At 48.2% G+C, this 21,223-nt stretch overlaps 1 protein-coding gene across 1 annotated transcript in view; it reads left to right on the top strand.

Annotated features, from left to right (window-relative positions):
* The first annotated feature begins 350 nt into the window (after positions 1 to 350).
* The window catches only part of Tpd52 (tumor protein D52), an 87,077-nt gene continuing 66,204 nt past the window's right edge, over positions 351 to 21,223 (top strand). Inside the window, exon 1 of the mRNA XM_052180890.1 lies at positions 351 to 714. Within this exon, the coding sequence (XP_052036850.1) occupies positions 696 to 714 (19 nt within the window). The 5' untranslated portion in view covers positions 351 to 695. The remainder of the gene's footprint in view (positions 715 to 21,223) is intronic.

Here is a 21,223-nt window from a genome sequence, read left to right on the forward strand (position 1 = left end):
CCCAGACATATGAAGTTCGAGTTCTTTTTTTATATTACAGAGTTTCCTTCTAAGCCAAATTTACCTTCATATTAAGCATACACACACACACACACGGAGGGGGGGGGAGAGGGAGGGGGAGAGGGAGGGGGGAGAGAGAGAGCACATCTACATATATAGAGTTACCACTTCTACACATAAACATTATTTCAAGTGGAGTAAGAGTTTATTCTGAGCTAAAATATGATTGATTGGCTATGGCTTAAAAACACGGATTTAAGTCACTCTAACGACTTGTTCTTCCTTGCAAACAGCGTTTTCCGCTCAAGCAGGTGCACGGGGGCGGAGAAAGGGGCAGTCGCTAAATCAGAATCCTGGGAGGAAACTTTCCCGGTCACAAACTTGGGGTTGAAGAGCAAACGCCACCCGCTCGCAGCTGCTTGCGCGGCCTCGGGGTCCCCTTCCCGGCCAGCTCCTCCTCCACCCCCCCCCCCCCCGGCTTTGCGGACCTTCCGCGCCCCTGCCCAGCGCCGCCGCCCAAGCCGACGTGGCGGAGCGCACAGGTCGCGGTCAGGTGGTCGGTGACGCCCGGGACCGGCTCCCGGGAGGGCGGCGCCGACGCCCGGGGTGGGGACTGCGCGGGCGGCCGCGGGCGGAGCGCGGAGCGGCGCGGAGGAGCGCGGCAGGCCGAGCGCCGGGAGCGAGGTGGCTCAGACATGGATCGCGGCGAGCAAGGTAGGCGGCGGCTGGCTCCTGGTGGCCGTGCGGAGCCTCGGGGCAGCGTCTGGGCGACCCTACCGGGTCGGCTTCGGTGGCCGAGCCCTGGGAGCCTCTTACGGGTGCGGAGCGGGAGGAGGGGCCGCGCCGCGGGAGCCTGAGCGGGAGTGTGAGCGAGTGTGCTCCGGCGTGCCCGAGCGAGTGTGCGTGTGCGCGATCGCGTGCGGGGACGCGGGGCGGAGAAGGGTGGCGAGAGGCCACGGAGGTGTTAGGATGCGCGCTGGGAGGGCCACTCCGGCAGCGCGCTGGCCTCGGGGTCACCGGCAGAGCCTGGAAGTGATGGCGTTCAGATGGGGCCATGACTTGTGAAGACTTCCTGCTCGCCAGTTGGGATTGTTGGGGGCCTTTGAGCCCGTAGCTACGGTGTTTGCGTGTAAATGTTTGCCACAAGAGGAGTCTCCAAACTGTAGTGTAGAGTGCAGCCTGTGGGTTTGGCTGGGGGAAGGGAGCTTTCACTATCTGGGTCTTAGTTACCCGCCAGGTGACTCGCCCAGCAGGGAACCTTTGGCTTCCTGCACCTAGGTGTTCTTTTACTTCCTAAGATAGCTAGTCTGGTGAAATTGCCCGGAATAGAATCAGCGGAGTTGTGGCCAGAAGCGGATTATGGTTTTCAGTTGAAATATTTTCTACATGGGAGAGCTCTGTTATGGGTGGCGGGCTTGAAAGGGTATAGAATGCTAAAGAAAATACCAAGTATTTTGAAAGTGGTTTTAGGGATCATTCCTGATGCGAGCTCCTTATTTTCTGCTTATTTGCTTCCGGTGTTTGCCCCTGGTATGAGTATCAAGCATGAGTTTTTGAAAATATAAATAAAACCGTATTTCACCTATGATTAATTTGTAAGGTAGTTTTTTTTTTTTAAATCTAGTAATCCCTCCTTTCTCTTTTCCCCCCACGATAATTTCGCGTTCAGTCTTTGTGCTTGTAAACCTTACTGCTGCTCATGTACCTATATACATATGCACACATGCCCTGTAGACTTTTGGCTTTTGGGCTTGCACCTCGTGTTGCCTCTTTGAGCCTGTGTGGTTGGCTAAGTTAACGAGGTAACTTGTTCTTTGTAGGTCAGTGAGTTAGTAAGTTTGTACTGGAAAACATGGGACACCTGTATAAACCAGCAGCATTCCGTCTGACTTTGCATGCCGACTGTGTCCGGGCGCATATGTGTGTGTTTGTTTTGTGTGCTCTATGTGTGCTTGTGTGTGTTTAATAAACTGATGGTTTTCAGTAACAGCCTGCTACTTTCAAGCGTGCCCAAGTGCTGTTTGGTTTTGTGTCTGTGTGATTGTTCTACTGGACTGTGTTTTCGCCCAGCAGCTGTCCGGGCCTTCCAGCAGGCTAATGTACTCTGTGTGGTTTTATGGGCCTTGTTTGTTTTGAAAGTCCTCACTTGTAAAGTGAGTCTTCGAAGGCTTCACTTTGGTGTTTTCTGTGTGACATGCACACATGCCTTGCTACAGTAGCAGCTGTCCACTGTGCACCCTGTGCCCTCTTTGAAGAGTGCAGGGTCTCTGGGTCCGCGGCAGGGGTGGGCTGGGGAAGCCTCTGCCTTATTCTTGGTGGATTTGCCTACCTGCATCTTCTAGCCCGGGAGCAGGCTAGGGTCTCCGCCAAGCTTTGAGGCCTAAACTGAAGCATGCTAGAAGCGTCTGCCACTGCTGACCGCTGGCCACTAGCTTCCTTCTTTCTGGGGTCAGGCCGTGTTGGGCCTTACACGTGACTTTACCTGTAAAGGGCCTTTGAACTGGTAGTGCCATCACTTCGGGCATTAAGTGCATCTGCCCTGGGACTCCTTGCTTCTGGTGAAGGGGTGGGAGGGACACATGCAGTTTTAAACCTGGTGTTCACCAGCAAACTGTGTTGGCTGGGATAGAGTACAGCAAACCGCGATTGTGTCCTTAATTGTGAGGAATTTTTGTTGTTGTTTTCTCTGTCTGTCTGTCTATCTATCATCTCTCTGTTTATATATTTGCAGAAATATTTCAATCTATGTCAGAAACTGTCTGGACTTATATTTATATGCTTGGAGTTTTCTTAACCCTTATCCCTATAACGTCATGTCACCAATAGCTGTGAGAATAAATGTCCTCTTTCTTCTCTTACATGAACTCGCTTGAAAAGCTCTTAAATTTTCTTGTTTGTTGGTGCCCCAAATCTACCTTTTGCTACTGATTTTCTTTATTTTCTTTAAGCTTATAAACAAACAGTGTCCTGTTCTTTGATACTTTGTAGTATGTGGCCCAAGTTCTATTTTTTTCTGTTTTCTGTTTTATTTTTCTACTTTCTGTGTAGACTCCGGGTCCTATGCAGCCCTTCTGTCCTAAGGGTTCTCAAAAATACCTTCATCTGCCTTCAAAGAGCCTTTCAGGAGTTTTCAGGCACTGACAGTCACAGGAAACTGGATGTGTGCGGTGTTTCCATGTTGCCACTTGCTAACTGGAGCATGCTGTGTGAAGACAAAGCCCTCCTGTCTGTCTCCTTTTAAGGGCTGAATACATATTTATAAGCAAGGACTCCCTTATGTCGTTAAGAGCCCAGCACTGTAATATGTCAGCAGCAGTTACCCACCTGCTCAGCATGTTGTTAGCTTAAACAGAATAATATTTTAAAGAGAAAGAGGGAAGGTTGCCAGGGCCAGAAACCTGAGAGAACAGTGGGTGGGAAAAGAACGATAGAGTGAAGTGTTGTTACTATTTGACCGGTTAGCCTTGGAGTTAGGGCAGATCTGGGATGCCCTTTATTTAAACTTGAAGCAGGTGTAGAGCAGAGATGGATACCCCAAAAAGTCTGACCCCTAGATCGGGGAGTGGCCTGCCCACCTTAGTAACCTCTCTGTTCCTCTGCGGGGTTCTCAGTTGTTTCCTTAAGGGGTGTATTATCTTTGTTAGTCACCTCCTCCACTTCCTGGTTTTTTTTTTTTTTTTTTTTTTTTTGGTGGTGACCTGCCTGGTCCCCAGGGGAAAGCCGCCAGTAGTAAAAGTGGCTGTTGACTCTTAGCAGATCCTTAAAACAGAATACCCTATGTGTATATTAAAAACACACTAGTCACCCACAGTGCAGAGAGAGCAGAGCAAGGCCCAGTCCCCCTGCTGTGTGCCTCGGAGCCCTGCCTCTCAGGCTAAGCTCATTTTGTACCCTCTTGAGGTTAATTTACTGTTTTAATTGTTGACTCTTGTAAAATCTCTTTTGAGACTCTTCCAAACATTATTTAAACTGGTTGGGTACCAGTTGTGCAGACACCATAGTTTTTATTTTTATTTTTAAATTAAAAAAATAAATCAAATGATTCATTAGTTGTTTGATTTAGATATGGTTTTGCTATGTAGCCCAGGCTGGCCTAGAACTTGTATTCTTTCTGACTGTTCTGAGGTCATAGGTGTAGGTCATCATGCCTGTTGAATTGGGTACTTAAAATGTTAATAAAAATTGAAAAAAAAAACCTAAAAATACATTTTCCGGTACTAAAATAGTTGTTCATTTTAGAGGAATTGGAAATGTGGATGAAGAAAAAGGAAATAAAACTACTTTTAACACCATTCTGGCAATTCATAGTATGTTTCTGGATCTACCCAGTTAAACCAGCAAGTCACAAGCTGTAGCATTGTGCATCTGTAAAAGTGTCTTTTATTCAGCTGTGCAACTGTCTCACAAGCTCACTGCTTCAGTTGCTGACCTAGGCCTCGTCCTGGAAGCTGCTAGCCTCCGTACAGTCGTACAGTCGTACAGTCGTGTCTCTGCCTACAGTGTTTTCAGCTGTGAGACGGATTGCGGAATAGGTCCACCCCTTCCTAGTTCTTTCTGAGCTCTGGCTGGCTGGTCCGACTCAGCTGTTCTGACTCCAACTCTTCTCCCCGCCAGCTGATTGAATCTGGCCTCCCTTTGGCCTCTGACTGAATAACTCTACTTGGCCTCATGCTAACTCTAGCAATCTGTTCTAATCTTCTGGCTCCTTCTCTCTTCACCGGTGTCAGCTTGTTCTCTCCCTGCAACCTGTCTCTGTACCTCTGCTGTCCCAGTGAAACCGCCTCTCCTTGCCCTGTCTGTGCTGGTCTCTTCAGTAGCCTCTCTCTACTCTGTTCTCATGAGAGCTGGCCATAGTCAGTTCTGTCAAATCTTTCTCTGATGCGTCACTTTGTCTGCCACTCAATTACATAGGACTTTCTTCTACAAACTAACTTTACCTTCATTGTTTGGGATTAGTGTATACTAAGGGTGTGTCTGTATCCCAGGCTGAGGGATTTAAAGGCATGTGCTAAGGCGGAGTCACACCACAACTAGAAACAGATTTTTTAAAGTAACTAACATATTCTTAGGGTTCACAGTGCAACAGTATCCTATTTTACAATTAGCCCTTTAAAAATAAACTCTGTAGTTTTACTAGGCTTTGTAGTCAGAGTCTGGCATACCAGCCCCTCAGTGGCTTGAGGCAGGAGGATTTCAAGTTCAAGGCCTGCCAGGGCCACAAAGTGAGTTCAAGGCCAGCCTATCTTAAAGTAAAAAGTACAAGATCAGGCAAAGTAGGCTGGCCTAGTACCGTGAGTCTGCCTAACCTATCAAGGCTGTGGATTTATTCTCTAGTACTGCCAGTCAAAAGGAAACCTCAGCCCTCACGATAGCAACCATGCCTTCATATGTATATGTGTATGCATATGTGTATGCATATGAGGTATAGGTATGAAATTTGTAATTTATGATTTTTTTGTGTGGGTGTTTCGCCTGCATGTACATGCAGAACAATTTTTGTTTCTTTTTATGGGGCTGCTGGCTGAATGGATGAACTGGGTCTGGGGAACAGAACCCAGGAGAGGCTCTGACAGTCAGCATGCTCCAGCCCCTTCATTGCTGTGTGTGTGTGTGTGTGTGTGTGTTCCAAGGCCTGTGCTCTCTCTCCACCTTTAGATACACCTTTAGATATACCTGTCTCTCTCTGAAGCTGAAGCTCTTGCCATTTTAGCCCAGCTGGCGAGCTCTTGGAAATCGCCTGTCTCTGTCTCCAGTGTTGGGGTTGTAGGCATTGGTAGTGCTGTCTTTCTTTTTACATGGGTGCTGTTTTATTTTATTTTAGTTTTTGAGACAGGGTTTCTCTGTGTAGCCCTGGCTGTACTGGAGCTCGATTTGTAGACCAGGTTGGCCTTGAATTCACAAAGATCCACCTGTGCCTGCCTCTGCCTCCTGAGTGCTGGGATCAAAGGCATGCGCTGACACCTGCTGGCAGGTAAACCATCTCCCTAGCACTTTTTTTTTTTTTTTTGGAATGTGTGTGCATCATGCTTGTAGGAAGAATTCTTAGAGGAGTGTGACTGTCCACTTTTGATTGGCACGTGCCACTTACTTCGCTGGCACGTGTGAATGCCTGCTTCTGCACGCACGTGGTCTGGGCGCCGTGTTCCTGCGCATTCTCAGCGTTACCTGTCTCCCCTCCCTCCCTGCTCCTCAGCACCCCACCTCTGTCCCCGCCACCTCTATCTTCGCCCTCTCCCGCTCTTTATTTGGAGACCGGTTCTCACCGAGTAGCCCACATTGGCCTCACGTGTGCTGTCGGCGTAGCCTCAGCTGTGATCACCACCGGCCCATGTTCGTTTCCGAAAGGAAAGTGCGTCCACTCTTTTTGGATGTTTCAAATTTACATTTCATTTACAGCAAAACGTTTAGCCATAATCTTGCCAGTTTTTCTGTGATGCTGTCGCATTCCCCGCCTTGATCTGTAAAGCTCCGCCTTCTGTCCTCGAGGGGCTCGAGGGCTCGCCTTTGCCTTCCCTAGGTTGCGCTTTCTTCTGTGCTTTACGGCGATTTTCCTTTTTTTCCAAGCAGGAATACTAACCAACGAGCCTGTTCATTTATAGCTTCTAGCTTATGAATCATTCCTAGAAATGCCTTCTTCATTCTGACTTCACATTTTATGGTTTTATTTTTCACATTTAAGTCTTCCATCCATCTGGAGTTTATTTTAATCGGAGGTGTGAAGTAAGAATCTCAACACCTCAGCTGGGCGGTGGGTCACACACCATTCAATCCCAGCACTGGAGGGGAAGGGACAAACAGATCTCTGAGTTTGAGGTCAGCTTGGCCTGTAGAGAGAGTTCTAGGACAGCCAGGGCTACATAGAGAAAACCTGTCTCCAAAAGCCAAAAGGAGAGGAAGAGGAAGGCGGAGGGGGAGGGGAGGGGAGGACACGCCCCTACCTCTCTGTCCTGCGCACTGGCTGCCCGGCTCCCAGACCTTGTCCGGCAGGTTCTCCCTCTGCAGGTCCCGCTGTTGTCAGACACCACACTCTTGCTTTCTTATTTTCCTCTTTGCTTTGTGTGTTCGCTGCCAGCAGCTAGCGTCCTGAGATGTAAGATGCTGCGAAAGGCACATCTCCTCCATTGCTTCATTTTGTTTTTTTGTTTTTGGCTTGCTGTCAGACTTTTCCTTTACTGTTCTTGCCAGATTTTATTTCCAAATGAGTCCTACAGTTAGCCTGCCCAGACAGAAATTGAGTGGGAAATGCTGTGAGCCTATCTAGTTTTCTTTCTGTAGAAACGTCTGCTTTCTTTTCATTCCCTTTCCCTGCTCCCTCCCTCCCCTCCCTCCCTCCCCTCCCTCCCCCTCCTTCCCCCTCCCTCCCCCTCCCTCCGACCACATCTCCCCCCCCTCCACACCTTTCCGCCTCTCCCCTCCCTCGCAGCTCGGCTCACCTTGACTGCTGTGACCATAGGTGTGCAGCAGCGCCCAGCTCCTACCGCTCTGTTTCTTTAATTACTAATGAGTTCCTTGAATGGTGTTGTCGACATCATACCATGTTTGTAGTTTGCTTGGATGCTATTGGAGAAGAAGATTTACCACAGCTTTGAAAAAGAGGAGGGCTTCATGGCTTCAGTGTTGTAGTGTTTCAGGAAGGAATGGACTCCTGCGATACTGGCTGTGGACTTTGTCTGCTCCTGTAGGAGCCTGCCCAGGTGCACTCTAGCCTAGGGACCACATCTCACAGAAGTGGCTTCACTTTAGCTGCGCTGTAGGAGATGGACTGCTTTTCCCTCCCCAACCCCTCGCTTCTCTGCTGATGGATGCCTCTGGTGCCACCCTTGCTCCTGTGGGGCTGTCGTCTTTCCCAGCACAGACCGACAGGGTGTCTGTCCCCTTCTCTTTCCCCTCCTTTGAGCCTTTGAGCATTGAGAGCACACACACACACACAAATATATACATATACACATGTACATCCATACACTATATACATATATGGATGTATACACACACAGACAAAATATGTTCCCTTGGTCCCCTCCACCCATTCTCTAATGTCCCCTTCCCTGTCATGTGGTCCTCTGCCTTGTGACTGACCTCCATGATGGCTTAACCAAAGCATCATGGCATTCTCTCCTCCTCCTCTGCATCGCGGTCCTCCACTCCGCATTGCCGTCCTCCACTCCGCATCTCGGTCCTCCACTCCGCATCGCGGTCCTCCATTCCGCATCGCCATCCTCCACTCCGCATCGCCGTCCTTCACTCCTCATCGCGGTCCTCCACTCAGCGGGTGGGCGGGCGCTGCAGAGATTTACCGCTTGCTTTTCTTGAGGTTTTCTTTGAAACTGCATTCAGTAAGAAACCCTTCTTCAATTTTTGCATTAATGAGTAAGGAGCCCAAGAGATGACCCTGGTTTCCCTGATATCCTGTGACCATGAAGAGACTTCCTAAAGTTTCTGGTAACTGTCATGGGTACATTGACATTGGTGTCTCTGCTGTTTGTAGGTTGTGTTCCATTTTTGTCATTACAAATAATGCTGTAAGAGAAACAACTTATCATGGATTTCCTAAAGTATAGCGAGAATGTGGATGAACTTTTAATAATTGTTACTAGAAAAAAATCGTTGCCATTTTTCTTTTCATTTTTTTTATTCAATATATTCTTTATTTACATTTCAAATGATTTCCCCTTTCCTTGATCTCCCCTCCCCGAAAGTCCCATAAGCCCTCTTCCCTCCCCCTGTTCCCCCATCCACCCCTTCCCACTTCCCTGTCCTGGTATTCCTCTACATTACTACACTGAGCCTTTCCAGGACCAGGGGCCACTCCTTCCTTCTTCTTGGGCATCATTTGATATGTGCTTTGTGTCTTGGGTATTCCAAGATTCTAGGCTAATATCCTTATCAGTGAGTGCATACCAGGTGTGTTCTTTTGAGACTGGGTTACCTCACTTAGGATGATGTTCTCCAGCTCCATCCATTTGTCTAAGAATTTCATGAAGTCATTGTTTCTAATGGCTGAAAAGAATTGACAAATGGGACCTCATAAAATTACAAAGTTTCTGTAAGGCAAAGGACACCATCAAAAGGACAAATTGGCAACCAACAAATTGGGAAAAGATCTTCACCAACCCTACATCTAACAGAGGGCTAATATCCAATATATACAAAGAACTCAAGAAGTTAGACCCCAGAAAACCAAATAACCATATTAAAAATGGGGTACAGAGCTAAACAAAGAATTTTCACATTAGTCATTAGGAAAATGCAAATCAAAACAACCCTGAGATTTCACCTCACACCAGTCAGAATGGCTAAGATTAAAAATTCAGGAGACAGCAGATGTTGGCGAGGATGTGGAGAAAGAGGAACACTCCTCCACTGCTGGTGGGGTTGCAAGTTGGTACAACCACTCTGGAAATCAGTCTGGTGGTTCCTCAGAAAACTGGGCATGACACTTCGGGAGGACCCTGCTATACCACTCCTGGGCATATACCCAGAGGATTCCCCAGCATGTAATAAGGACACACATGTTCCACTACGTTCATAGCAGCCCTATATTATAATTGCCAGAAGCTGGAAAGAACCCAGATGTCCCTCAACAGAGTAATGGATACAAAAAATGTGGTATATATATATATGCCATTTTTCTTGTAAAAAGTATTTAGAACTTAGCTTGACGTGGAAGTCATTCCTGTAATCTCAGTGCTCTGGGAAGCTGAGGCAGGAGGATTGCCAGGTGTTAAATTTAAGCCTATTGAGTGAGTGGCAGTTCTTCTGTTTGTGCTTGGCTTATTACATTTGGTGCTGTGACTGTTTCCTCAGGGTTCATCCGTGGTGTCACGAGTGATAGGATTGCCATCTGGGGACATTCTGTGCATGTTCGACATTTCTGTGTTATTCACCCGCTCTTGGGCATTCTTTCCCTTTCTTCCTCTTGTTTCTGTGACTAGCACCACAGCAAACATGGGCCTTCTCCTCAGATAGATGTGACATCCATTAGCAATATCGCTAGCTAACCTTTTAACTTTTGGAAAAACCTGTGTATTGTTTTCTGGAATGACCCCACCAGTGGTGCCCAGGGCTGTGATTTCTCCACATCGTCCCCGACAAGTGCTCTTTTCTGTGGTTCACATGGTTAGTGGTTCCAGGTGCGCCTGACTGTAGCTTTGATTTGCATCTTTGGTGGTGAGGAATGGTTTGCATCTTTGCATTGTTTATCAGAGAAATGTCTATTGAAGCCCGTTGCCTGTGTTTTGTTGTTTACTTGAAGAGTTCTTTATATATTATAGATACTGATCTTCTAGTGTCATGGTTTGTAAGTATATTTTCCTGTTCTATAGCTTGGCATTTTATTCCCTTAATTGTTTCCCCCCTCTTTTGTTGATTTCTTGCCTTACAAAGAATCAAAGTTATGGTTGAAAAATGCCATTTTTATGTTTCAAATGTCATTTCTCAGGAGGGGTGGATGCGTTAGCTATATGTGAATCCTTTTGAGGTGTTTTGTAAGCACCCCACTTCTCCTAATGAAGCTCACACTCCCATTGGCTTTCCCCCCCCCCTTCGCTCCCCGTGGCCCTAAGCCCCTTACCCATCACAGACCTTCCTGCCCACCCAAACATCATCTTCCCTCACTCTTAGCCTCTTGGTTTTCTTTTTCTCAGCAAGTTATGTTCATGTTTTTCTTACCATTTAGTCTATGTTGTATTTAAAAAAAATATTTATGTGTATGAATGACAACACTGTAGCTGTCGTCTTCAAACACACCAGATGAGGGCATTGTATCCCATTACAGATTGCTGAGAGCCACCTTGTGGTTGCTGGGAATTGAACTCAGGACCTCTGGAAGAGTAGTCAGTGCTCTTAACTGCTGAGCCAGCTCTCCAGCCTCTATGTTGTACTTTTAAATATCAACTCAACTAACAAAATATAGTATTAAGAGTAAATACCTTTAGGTGACATTTTGGGGATACTGGGGTGTCTCTGAGTTGCCTTTGATACTTCTTTCTTGGATTTTCTGTCGTCTGACTTTAAGGCTTTGGTAGTCAGTACTAAAAGCGGTAGTTTTAGCTAGTCATTTATATACCTTAGCTCATGCACACTCCTGGGTGAGAAAAATGCAAATTCAGTTTTAAAAATTGACGGAGGGTGTGGCTTCGTCAGCAGGCCAGGGAAGGACAGAACGTGGTTTGTCTAGCCTGCTAGTGCTGCGACGCTGCCCCATGCTCAGTATGCGTGTTTCTTGGAGGCAGACTAGAAGCACAGGTCTCATCGCAGACTGGTTGGAGAGACTTCAGCATGAACGGAGTCAGACAGAAAAAGCCAAGGATTAGGGGGAGAAACTGGCTCCGCAGTGAGCCAGGAATACGTGTTCAAATATGCTTCCAGCTTTATATAAACCACAGAAGGATGCGTTTGTAAATAGAAGAGGGACTGGTTCCTTCCTCTGCAGTGTGTTTGTAAAATGGGTGGTGATGTTCAGGCTTGTACTGGGCAAAGGCTGTGAGACAGTGCCTCGCCCTTCAGTAGAGCAGGTTCTGTCCATGTCACCGGTGTCTCCAGAGCTTAGGATGCATGGTGGCCTTGTTTATTTACATCCCAGGCTGTCCTGGATCTGATTGTTGCCCAGAAACACCTTCAGCGGCTGTTCCTCTTGCCTCTCTAAGTGCTAGGATGACACTGACCTTGAGTTATGCAGTGCTGGAGATCAAATCCAGAGCCTCCCTGTGCTGCACCAGTGTTTCACCCACTGAGTCACAGCTCCAGACCCTCAATGCACCTTAGAACAGCTTCTTTGAGTGTTGCTGGGAAGGACATAGCGCTCTGGTGGTGACCATGCCTAGCTGGAATTTTCCATTTACTATTTTCAGAGCATGGTTGTCCCTGAGCTCCTAAAACTGTGGAAAACGAACCCACACCGGCAGCAGCTTGCATCAGAGCCCCAGTGGGATGCCCACGGGAGTGCCAGGCATCCTGAAGTGTTCTGCAGGTTGTTTTTTCTGAGCCTTTCAGCCTTACGGCCATTTTTAGTTGTTTATGGAGGCATAGTTGGAGTGGTCACAGCTTCCCAAGATCTACTCTGCTGGATGGGAAGAGCCGTACAGAAAACATTACCCTAATTAAATCTATTGTTTCTAAGAAAATAACCCTGGGTCCAAGACCAATTTAGTATATGATTACTGATCAGGACACGCCGTGCTTTTTAGAAATGTTTTCCTCACAGCTAATTAAAACAAAGCTGGAATCCAGAGGTGTCAGCCCTGCCTCCTGGTTGCTTGCGTTTTCTGGAGTCCTTTTAGTATGACAGCATTTCCAGAGAGTTTGCTGTGTGTAAGCCTTCATTATAAATGCGTCCTAGCTCTTTTTTTTTTTTTAAAGAATTTTGACAAACCCTGGGAGCAGGGGCTGGTGTGACCCCCCAACTTTACAGGATAACTTCTCCAGCATACAGTGCTTGGCACAGACAGGTCTGGGCTTCTGACCTGTGATGCCAGGCCGAGGCACACATGTGTTGTCCAACTGAGCGTCATCTGGAACCTATCCAGTGTCCCTTTTCCCTGGGAGGGCACACAGCTACTGTGGAGTGTGGAAGGTAGCTAAGGAGGGAGGGCCTGTATGTCTGTCTGTCCTCTGAATCAGAGCTAAGAGGAATGTTGAGGGCAAAGACCGTTGGGTGTGAAGTCGTGTCTGGGTTCCAGGTTTCATGTGACTTCTCCTGGGTCTGAGACACTGGTAGTTGCAGGTGTTACTGACACTGAAGGTGAGCGTTAGGTGATGCTGGAGTGCTTGACCTCAGTGGATCCCAGCGCAATCAGACGCCATGAAGTAGAGACATTTCTAGAGTGTGACCACCTACGGGCCGAGGGGCGCATGGACTGACCGACACGAGAAGCGGATGATGTGTAAGCTGTATCACCTTACAGGGAGGAAGCCAGCTCTGGGCTGGGTCTACAGTGGGAACTCAAAGGAGATGTGGCATTTGGACTTGGCTGGAGTGCATTGGAGGTTTGCGTGCTCCAGTGTGTGGTGGTATTTGGAGATGAGGCCTTTGGGAGGCAATTTAGTCATGGAGGCTGAACTCATGGGTAGGGTTGATGTCTCTCTCTCTCTCTCTCTCTCTCTCTCTCTGTGTGTGTGTGTGTGTGTGTGTGTGTGTGTGTGTGCTCATGCACGTGGAGGCTAGAAGTCAAGTTCTAATGTTGTTTCTCAGGTGTTAAGTCTCCCTTGCTTTTAGAGACAGGGTCTCTGACTGATGGCAATCTCTTCATATTGGCTAAGCTGGCTGCCAATGATCTCCAATAATCCCCCTGCCTCTACCTTCCCAGCTAGGATTACACAACACCTTGGCTGGCTTTTTTTTTTTTTTTAAACAACTAAAACCCCCCAACTACAAAGGTTCTGAGTATTGATTTCTGTCTCCCACAGGGAGACAGAGAGCAACACCAATCCGTGAACCCGAAATCACGGCGTGCGCTAGACTCCCAGTCTGCTGCCACCTCCATTTTGGGCTTTAGCCCAGAGCCTAAGAAGTGGTGTCATTGAAGCCGCGCTGTGGGCTTTGAAGGACTTGAGCTGACGGAGACAGGTGACTAAGGAGAGAGGAGGGGAGTTTGTAAGGGAGACTCCGAGAGCAAGCAGGGTGCTTGGCGAGGCCCAGACCTGGCCTGTGCCTGGGGTTTAAGGTGATCCCTGAGACCTTGCAGGGTCTTTGGAGTGAGGGTCAGGAATTCAGATTAAGAAATGTCTCTTGGCTGTTGCGTGGGGAATACGAAAGCCAGGTAGGGTGAGCCACTTTGTCCCAGGCCCGAGTTGAGAATGCTGTGGACACTGGGCGTGCTGGGTCCCTGGGAGGCCTCGGGGAGAATAATTCAGGTGTCTAAAGACTCAGGTGGGGGAAAAAAGAAGGGAGAGGGTTTCATACTGGATGTAGAAAGAACTGTGCTAGCCAGAAAACAGAAAGGGCTCGACCCAGGAGGCAGGGGAAGTGAGTGTGAGGGCTGCTCCCATCCCAGCAGGCTCACCCATTCACCCGCAAGCAGCTGGAGTGCTAACCGGCTGCCCTCAGCTGGTGGAGGACTGATGCCTCAGGATGGGTGGGGTCACCCAGAGCCCCAGCTCTGTGGTGGGGGAGGGGGGCTAGAAGACTCCCACCGCTGGCTTCCTCGGATGCTTGCGTCTGTTGGATTTGTTCTGTTCTGGGTTCATGTCTGTTGTTTCACAGGTTCCCTCGGGGCTTCTTGGGCGGAGTCCTGGGAGAGACAGGCTGGCTGGAGCTATGTGGCTTTTCATAGCCTTGCTTTGTAAATCACATGATGTCGATTTTACATCATTCCAGTAGTTAGAACTGTGTCAGAGAAGAGAGAGAGAGAGAGAGAGAGAGAGAGAGAGCGCGAGCGAGCAAGCACTTTGGATGGGAAGTGTGTCAGTGGGTGTGGACTTCTGTTTTAAGACTACCACATCTTAAGGTGTGACATCTATGCAGATGTGTTCAGAGAAAAGTGGGCCAAAAGTCAAAGTTCAGGATACCTGACCCTTGGGCAGTCTGATGACCACAGAGAAACTAAAGCAAAGGAGAGAAGCATGTGTCGTCTGCTCTGTGAACCTTCCCAGTGTGAGTTATGAAATAGGTAGGCTTCCGACACGTGTGGAGATGGAGGTAGGGGAGGCGAACAGGTCGAAACTAGCCTCTCTGAGGAGATTTCCAGGATATTCCCTACGAGGCTGTGGAGGAGGAGCAGGCACTGGCCGAGCCTGTGGGAAGGGAGCCATGGAGGTAGCCAGACAGGGACGCTCCTTTGGGAAGAGCCCAGAGGTGTTTGAACAGAGACTTTGGGTTGAATGGTAACGCCTGTCCTGTGTTCAGTGATGGTTTTAGCTGTCAAAGGCGAGAGGATGAAAAGTTTGGCTTTTGCAAGTGTTTGCACAATGAGTAGAAAGCAGAGGCGGAGGGCATAAGCAGATTTGCTGTCCAGTAGCTGCCTCTACTTTAGTCAGGATGTTTCTCATGCAAAGGGCATTTTCATGGTGGCATTACAGAGTTTGACCTTCAGGCAGCCCAGCCTACAGGCGGTAATTAATTTTCATGTGCGAGAGCCTTGCAGAGCAGAGACATTTATTACATATTGGTCCTGGGGAAGTATGATCCACCCCCGGGCGTTCCTATCGCCAGATAGGCAGTTTAACCTGGTGGTGACATCTGAGCAAACTGGAGATGCTGTGGTTTTGCAGAGCTGGCCAGTGTTGCTCGGGCTGAGAGAACTTGTGTCCACAGCACGGGACGGGCTGTGCCAAGTCCAGACTCGTCAGGCGTTCTGTCAGCTCTCTCGCTTGCTTGATCACTCGCTCAGGTCCTTTCAGAAGCCGCCTTCATTCAGCTTCCTGCCTGGGGGTCGCCATAGCTCGCTGCGAAGCCTCCATGCCCCAGTGGCCAGGAACGATGGTTCTGCCCACTGCTTCAGGGCGTCCGGAAGACAGACCGTCTCCATTCAGAGCAAGACAGCCTGACATATTTCTCTGCATTGAACAGCTTCCCTTTGGCTCTGGGTTACAGTCTCCTTGCAAACTTTCTGTGGACAGTGCATTTGAGATGCTGAGACAGGCAGTTAGCTTCCACTTTTAAAGTTGCTGGACAGCTGTGTTGTCCTTGACCGCAGGTCACGTGTCATTGTGTGCTCTAAGCACAGGCCTTCTGCAGGCTTCTCCCTCCCCGTCATTTCTCCCAATTTCCTTTTTCTCTTTCAAATCTTCCCCACCTGCAAGAGGGATTTCATGCATTTATTTAATAATATGCTTTATGGCCGGGCGGTGATGGCACACACCTGTAATCCCAGCACTTGGGAGGCAGAGGCAGGCGGATCTCTGAGTTCGAGGCCAGCCTGGTTTACAGAGTGAGTTCCAGGACAGCCAGGGCTACACAGAGAAACCCTGTCTCGAAAAAACCAAATCCAAAAAACCAAAAAAAGAAAAAAAATGCTTTATGCAGAGTATTATTTTTTTCAGTAGGAGTAATAAAACATTCCCAGAAGCCTGCTTTGTTAACTTTGTTCATTTATTATTAATTTCTTGCTATTTCAAGGCTAATTTTGTTGCATATATACATGTAATGCTTCTAAATATAGAAGAAACTTTCCTAACTATTGGGAATTTGGCCATCTCACGCCGTGGGCCAGTGACCGCGCTTGGCGCCCTCTTCCCCCGACTTAAAGCTATCATGATTAAGGGGAAAAAGCTGTTAGAGGTTATACAAGGAGGCTTAGACTTGTCTTTCCTTGAAGGATTGCAGGAAGCTGTGGATTGAGTCAGTTGTGACTGTCATCTGACCCGCCTGGGATGGGGGTTGTCATGGCCACCATGGCTGCTCCCTGCTGTTAGGCTCCAGATCCTGGGATTTTCTCTGGTCAGGAGAGGCCGCGCCCCTGGCCAGCCTGCTTGCCCTCCAGCCTGTCACTCCCTCCACCCACGCTGGTTCCCGGGAGATGCTGGCCCTCCTGCTTCCCACCCTCTCCTCTCCCTTCCTCTCCAGCTTGTCCGTCCGCTCAACCTTCCTTTCCTAACAGAATGTGTTGCTTTCAGTGTTTCCGTGTGTCCACGCTCCTTCCACTGCTACTGGGTACTTGATCTGGAGCTCTGAGTAGGACGGACCTTGGAGGCTTGGGGGTGGGGTGGGGTGCAGTGCTGTGCCCCGTACAGGGGCTGGAGGGGATTCAGACACAGCATACAGAGGGACAGCTTGGACTCTGGCGCTTCTGGAGAATTTGAAGTTTTTTTAGTTCTTTTCAGTCAGTAATGTGTGGAACAGGAAGCGTTTTATTTGCTGATGATGCTAACTTTTATCAAGTGCTTTCAAAGTCCTGGTTCCTGTCCCCGTGATCTTGTCCTGTTTACTGGTGATGAGTTTAAAGTTTACAGGGTGTAAGGAGTTCTCCAACATCAGAAAGTAAGTCTGCAGTATTTCATCACCTGCGATCAATGTAGGAACCCTTTGTCTAAGTGGGGCTGCCAAAATGGAGCTGGTTTCCTTAAAAACTGAACAGTGTGTGTGTGTTCATGTGCGTCCTGGCACGCATGTGTGCAAAGTGTGTGTGTGTACATGTGGAGGCCAGAGGACAGCCTAAAGTCTTCTCGTTGACCTGTAGCCCTTGCTGCTTACCAAACAGCCTAAGTGGGTTGGCCAGTGAGTCTCGGGGGTACCTGTCCCACCTCCCACAGATGGGGCTGCATGTGTGGGCTAGCGTGGCCACCCAGCCTTTGCGTCAGAGCGGGAGATCTAACTCAGATCCTTGAGCTGCCAGAGCAAGCCCTTTCCTGACCCAGTCATCTCCCAGCCCAGAAACCGAGTCTTAAGGGATCTGGACTTGGCCTTCTGAGTTATCCATTAATGAGGTGCTTTGACACCAGCAGAGCAAACCTTGCTGGTGCTGTTTTGGAGAGAGAAGTTCTGAGGCCTAAGAGCGGGGAGAGGGCGAGAAGGTTGGGCAAGGGCAGAGGAGGCCCTGTGTGCCGCCCACTGCTGAGGGAGGGGTTCCCTAGGGAGGCAGCAAACTTGCTGCCGACTCTGCGACTCTGCCGTTGAGCAGTCGTCACCGTCCATGTTAGGAGCATGGATGGCTGACCTTGACCTTCTCAGTGTATGGGCATTAGAGATCAAAGCCGCTGCAGTTCATGTTCTTAGTGTTTTTCTGTGTTCAGTGGTGGTGGTGGTAGTGGTGGTAGTGATGGTGGTGATGATGATGGTGGTGGTGATGATGGTGGTGGTGATGATGGTGGTGATGGTGATGATGGTGGTGGTGGTGGTGGTGGTGGTGATGGTGGTGATGATGGTGGTGGTGATGGTGGTGGTGGTGGTGATGGTGGTGGTGATGATGATAGTGGTGGTGATGGTGGTGGTGGTGGTGGTGGTGATGGTGGTGGTGATGATGGTGGTGATGGTAATGGTGGTGATGGTGGTGGTGGTGGTGGTGGTGGTGATGGTGGTAATGATGATGGTGGTGGTAGTGATGGTGGTGGTGGTGGTGGTGGTGGTGATGGTGGTAATGATGATGGTGGTGGTAGTGATGGTGGTGGTGGTGATGGTGGTGGTGGTGATGGTGGTGGTGGTGATGGTGGTGGTGGTGGTGATGGTGGTGGTAGTGATGATGGTGGTGGTGGTGGTGATGGTGGTAATGATGATGGTGGTGGTAGTGATGATGGTGGTGGTAGTGATGGTGGTGGTGGTGATGGTGGTGGTGGTGGTGGTGATGATGATGTATCACAGAGCCAAACCTGGCCTCAGATTCATTATATAGCTCTGGCTGGACTTGAACTCTTGATCTTCCAGCTTCTAGGAAATTATTCTTCACGTCTTTCTGTTTTCAACATAAATTATCTGTAACTGTAGTGTAGAAACAGAAAGCACAGTGGTAATGCATTTTATAAAGAAATCATATTTTTAAAATGTTATGCAAATTTATTTAAATAAATCACACATTAGTTTTACAATTAATACAATATATTTTATGTATAATATATTGTATTTTATTATATGTAATATATAAAATTATATATTTATATGTAATGATTTATAATATAGTCTATTATGTTATAAGTTAATAAAAATTACAATTTTTATATTTTATTAAGTATATCAATTTGCTTTCCTGTCACTGTGGCCAAAATGCTTGGCTGAGTCAATTTATGTGAGGAAAGTTTGTTTATCTACTTAGGCTCACAGTTTCAGAGCATCTTGACTTATCCCACAGGGGAGCCGTGGGTCAGGGCAGGGGGAGAGAGTGAGGTGGGAACCAGGTGGCCGGACTCTACAAAGGTGGGTGCAGTTCTAATGGCCTACTTCCGCCAGCAAGGCCCCACCCTCTAAGGTTTCTACAGCCCTTTAAAATAGAGTCACAGTATGGGAGCAGGCATTTAGAACACCAGCTGGTGGGGACATCTCTGCTTCTGATCGCAGCGTAAGTGTCTCCCTGAACCTTGGCCCACTTCCGGGCCCACTTCCGGGCCCACTTCCGGGCCCACTTCCACGCACCTCTACCGCCCTCTGTTTGGCTAGACATGTGCATCAAGGGATAGAGGCGCTGACAGACGCTTCAGACCATGCTAATAAAAGTCATTTTCTTCATTCACTACCTCTCTCTCCCTCCCCTGCACACACCCTGTCAGGTCAGTCTTCAAGGTCTTAATCACAGGCCTTTCCCTGAAACACGGGGTGCTTTCTTTGGCTGTCCTTCAAGATATCAGGTTTCAAAGGGAACCTGGGGCCTGTTTGTGCTTGCCTCCCTCTGAGATGGAGCTGGGGTCTCAGGGTGGGGCGTGAGGGGGGCATTCTTCTGAAGGACGGTGTTGAGGAGGAAGGTTAGCCTCACACCTGCCTTGCTGCTCACATGACCCTGTCAGTTATGTTAGGGTGTGGCTAACTCCTACAAGCTGTTCTCTACACATTGCTAGCTCCTCTCTTCCTGGATCAGGAAGGGGAGGAGGGATTTCCCTGCTTCTCTAACAAAACGGTTTCTTTCTTTTTCTGTTGAAAAAAAATTTTTTTTCTCCTTTTTTGAGACAGGGTCTCTACATAGTCCTGGCTGTCTGGGGACTCTATTGACCAGGCTGGTTCTTGAACTCACAGAGATTCTGTGTCTGCCTCCTAAATGCTGGGATTAAAGATGTGGTCTCCAGGCAGTTTAGTTTATCTTTCATTAGTTATCCATAGTTCATCACTGAGGAAAGTCGAGGCAGGAACTGAAGTAGAGACCAGGGAGGGCTGTTGTCTGTTGTCAACATGTCAGCATGCTTTATGCAACCCAAGCCTGTCTACCGAGGGGACACCACCTGCTCTGGGGCTGCGCCCTCCATATCAGGCATTAAGAAAAATGCTCCACAGACTTGACTACAGACGCAACTCAACTCACAACCCTACTTCCCAGATACGTCCAGATTTGTGTGTGTCAGGTCGACATGGAAGATTTTGTTTTTTCCTTCTTCAAACTGTTAATGCTAATCATACATTTCAGAAGGTGCCTTGGAAACCCCAGAGTTGCAGTATTCTGCTTTGAAGTAACAGAGACACGGGGTTCTTGTTTATATAGAGAGCTGCTTGTCTGGAGGCTCAAAGTACTGATGCAAGGATGTCGTGTCCAGCGTCTGGCATCACGCTCGACGTCATGCTTGCTGCGTGCCGCCTAACTCAGTAAGGATGGCTAAATCCCCCAAAGATCATTCGGTGTGTGTGTGTGCACCTTTCAGAAGACAAAAGAACAGCAGACATATGTCTCTAATGACTTTGGTTTCTGATAAACAAAATGAAAAAGACCTTCGGTGGGCCTTGCTTGGACACCCACCGCCCCTTTTATTTTTCAGTTTGACTGTGTAGCACTTAGGGCCAGTGACTCCATTTTCTGTTTGGTCTGGTCTCATACAGGAGCTGGGTCTAAAACAAAGACTTCCCAGACTTTTTCTTTGTCATGCCTTAAAAAAAAAAACCACGTGTACTGTTTTTCTTAAGTTTTAGATCTAGTCTATAGAGACAAAGAATAACCCTTCTACTGCTGCTGTTCCTGCTTCAGAGTGATGGACCCCTTGTAAATGTTTCGGATAGTTCTTTTAAAGGAAGCTATAATTATATCACTCTTCATCTCTTCTCTGGGAAAAATATCCTACACTTCTTAAATAGCTACAGCCACGAATCCGGCCTAGATAAAGGAAACAGTTGGCGGAACGGTGAGAGTTGAGCCCTGTATTTGTTCTTAGGTTAAAAGAGAATTCTCTATCTTCCCGTAGAGTGAAGGCCTGAGGCTCAGAAGCTGCCTGGCTCGCAGCTGGACCTCTGCAGCTTGGCTGTGGCCTCCGCAGGGCTCCTTTGCCTGTGTCAGAGCCCAAGTGGGCGGTGTCGGCCTCCCATACCCAAGAGAAGAAAAGGCTGGATGCGAATCACTGATCTGTAGACCAGGCTGGCCTAGAACTCAGAAATCCACCTGCCTCTGCCTCTCAAGTGCTGGGATTAAAGGTGTGCACCACCACTGCCCGGCAAAGTGGATGATTCTTATTTATTTTTTATTTTTTTATTTTTTTAAATCTTTGGAGACAAAGGGCTTTGTTGTGTTGCCCAGACGCCTGACTCTACCTTCAAAGTGCTGCGATTACAGGCATGTGCCGCTATACCTTGTCTTTGGCTACTTCTTGACCAAATATTTTAAGTGTTACGATCCTCATATTTTAGGTTTCTGTAAATTTTGTAGAATTTATTTTTACATTCAGAAAT

This window comes from Apodemus sylvaticus, chromosome 4, assembly GCF_947179515.1.
Source record: "Apodemus sylvaticus chromosome 4, mApoSyl1.1, whole genome shotgun sequence".
Taxonomy (NCBI): Eukaryota; Metazoa; Chordata; class Mammalia; order Rodentia; family Muridae; genus Apodemus; species Apodemus sylvaticus.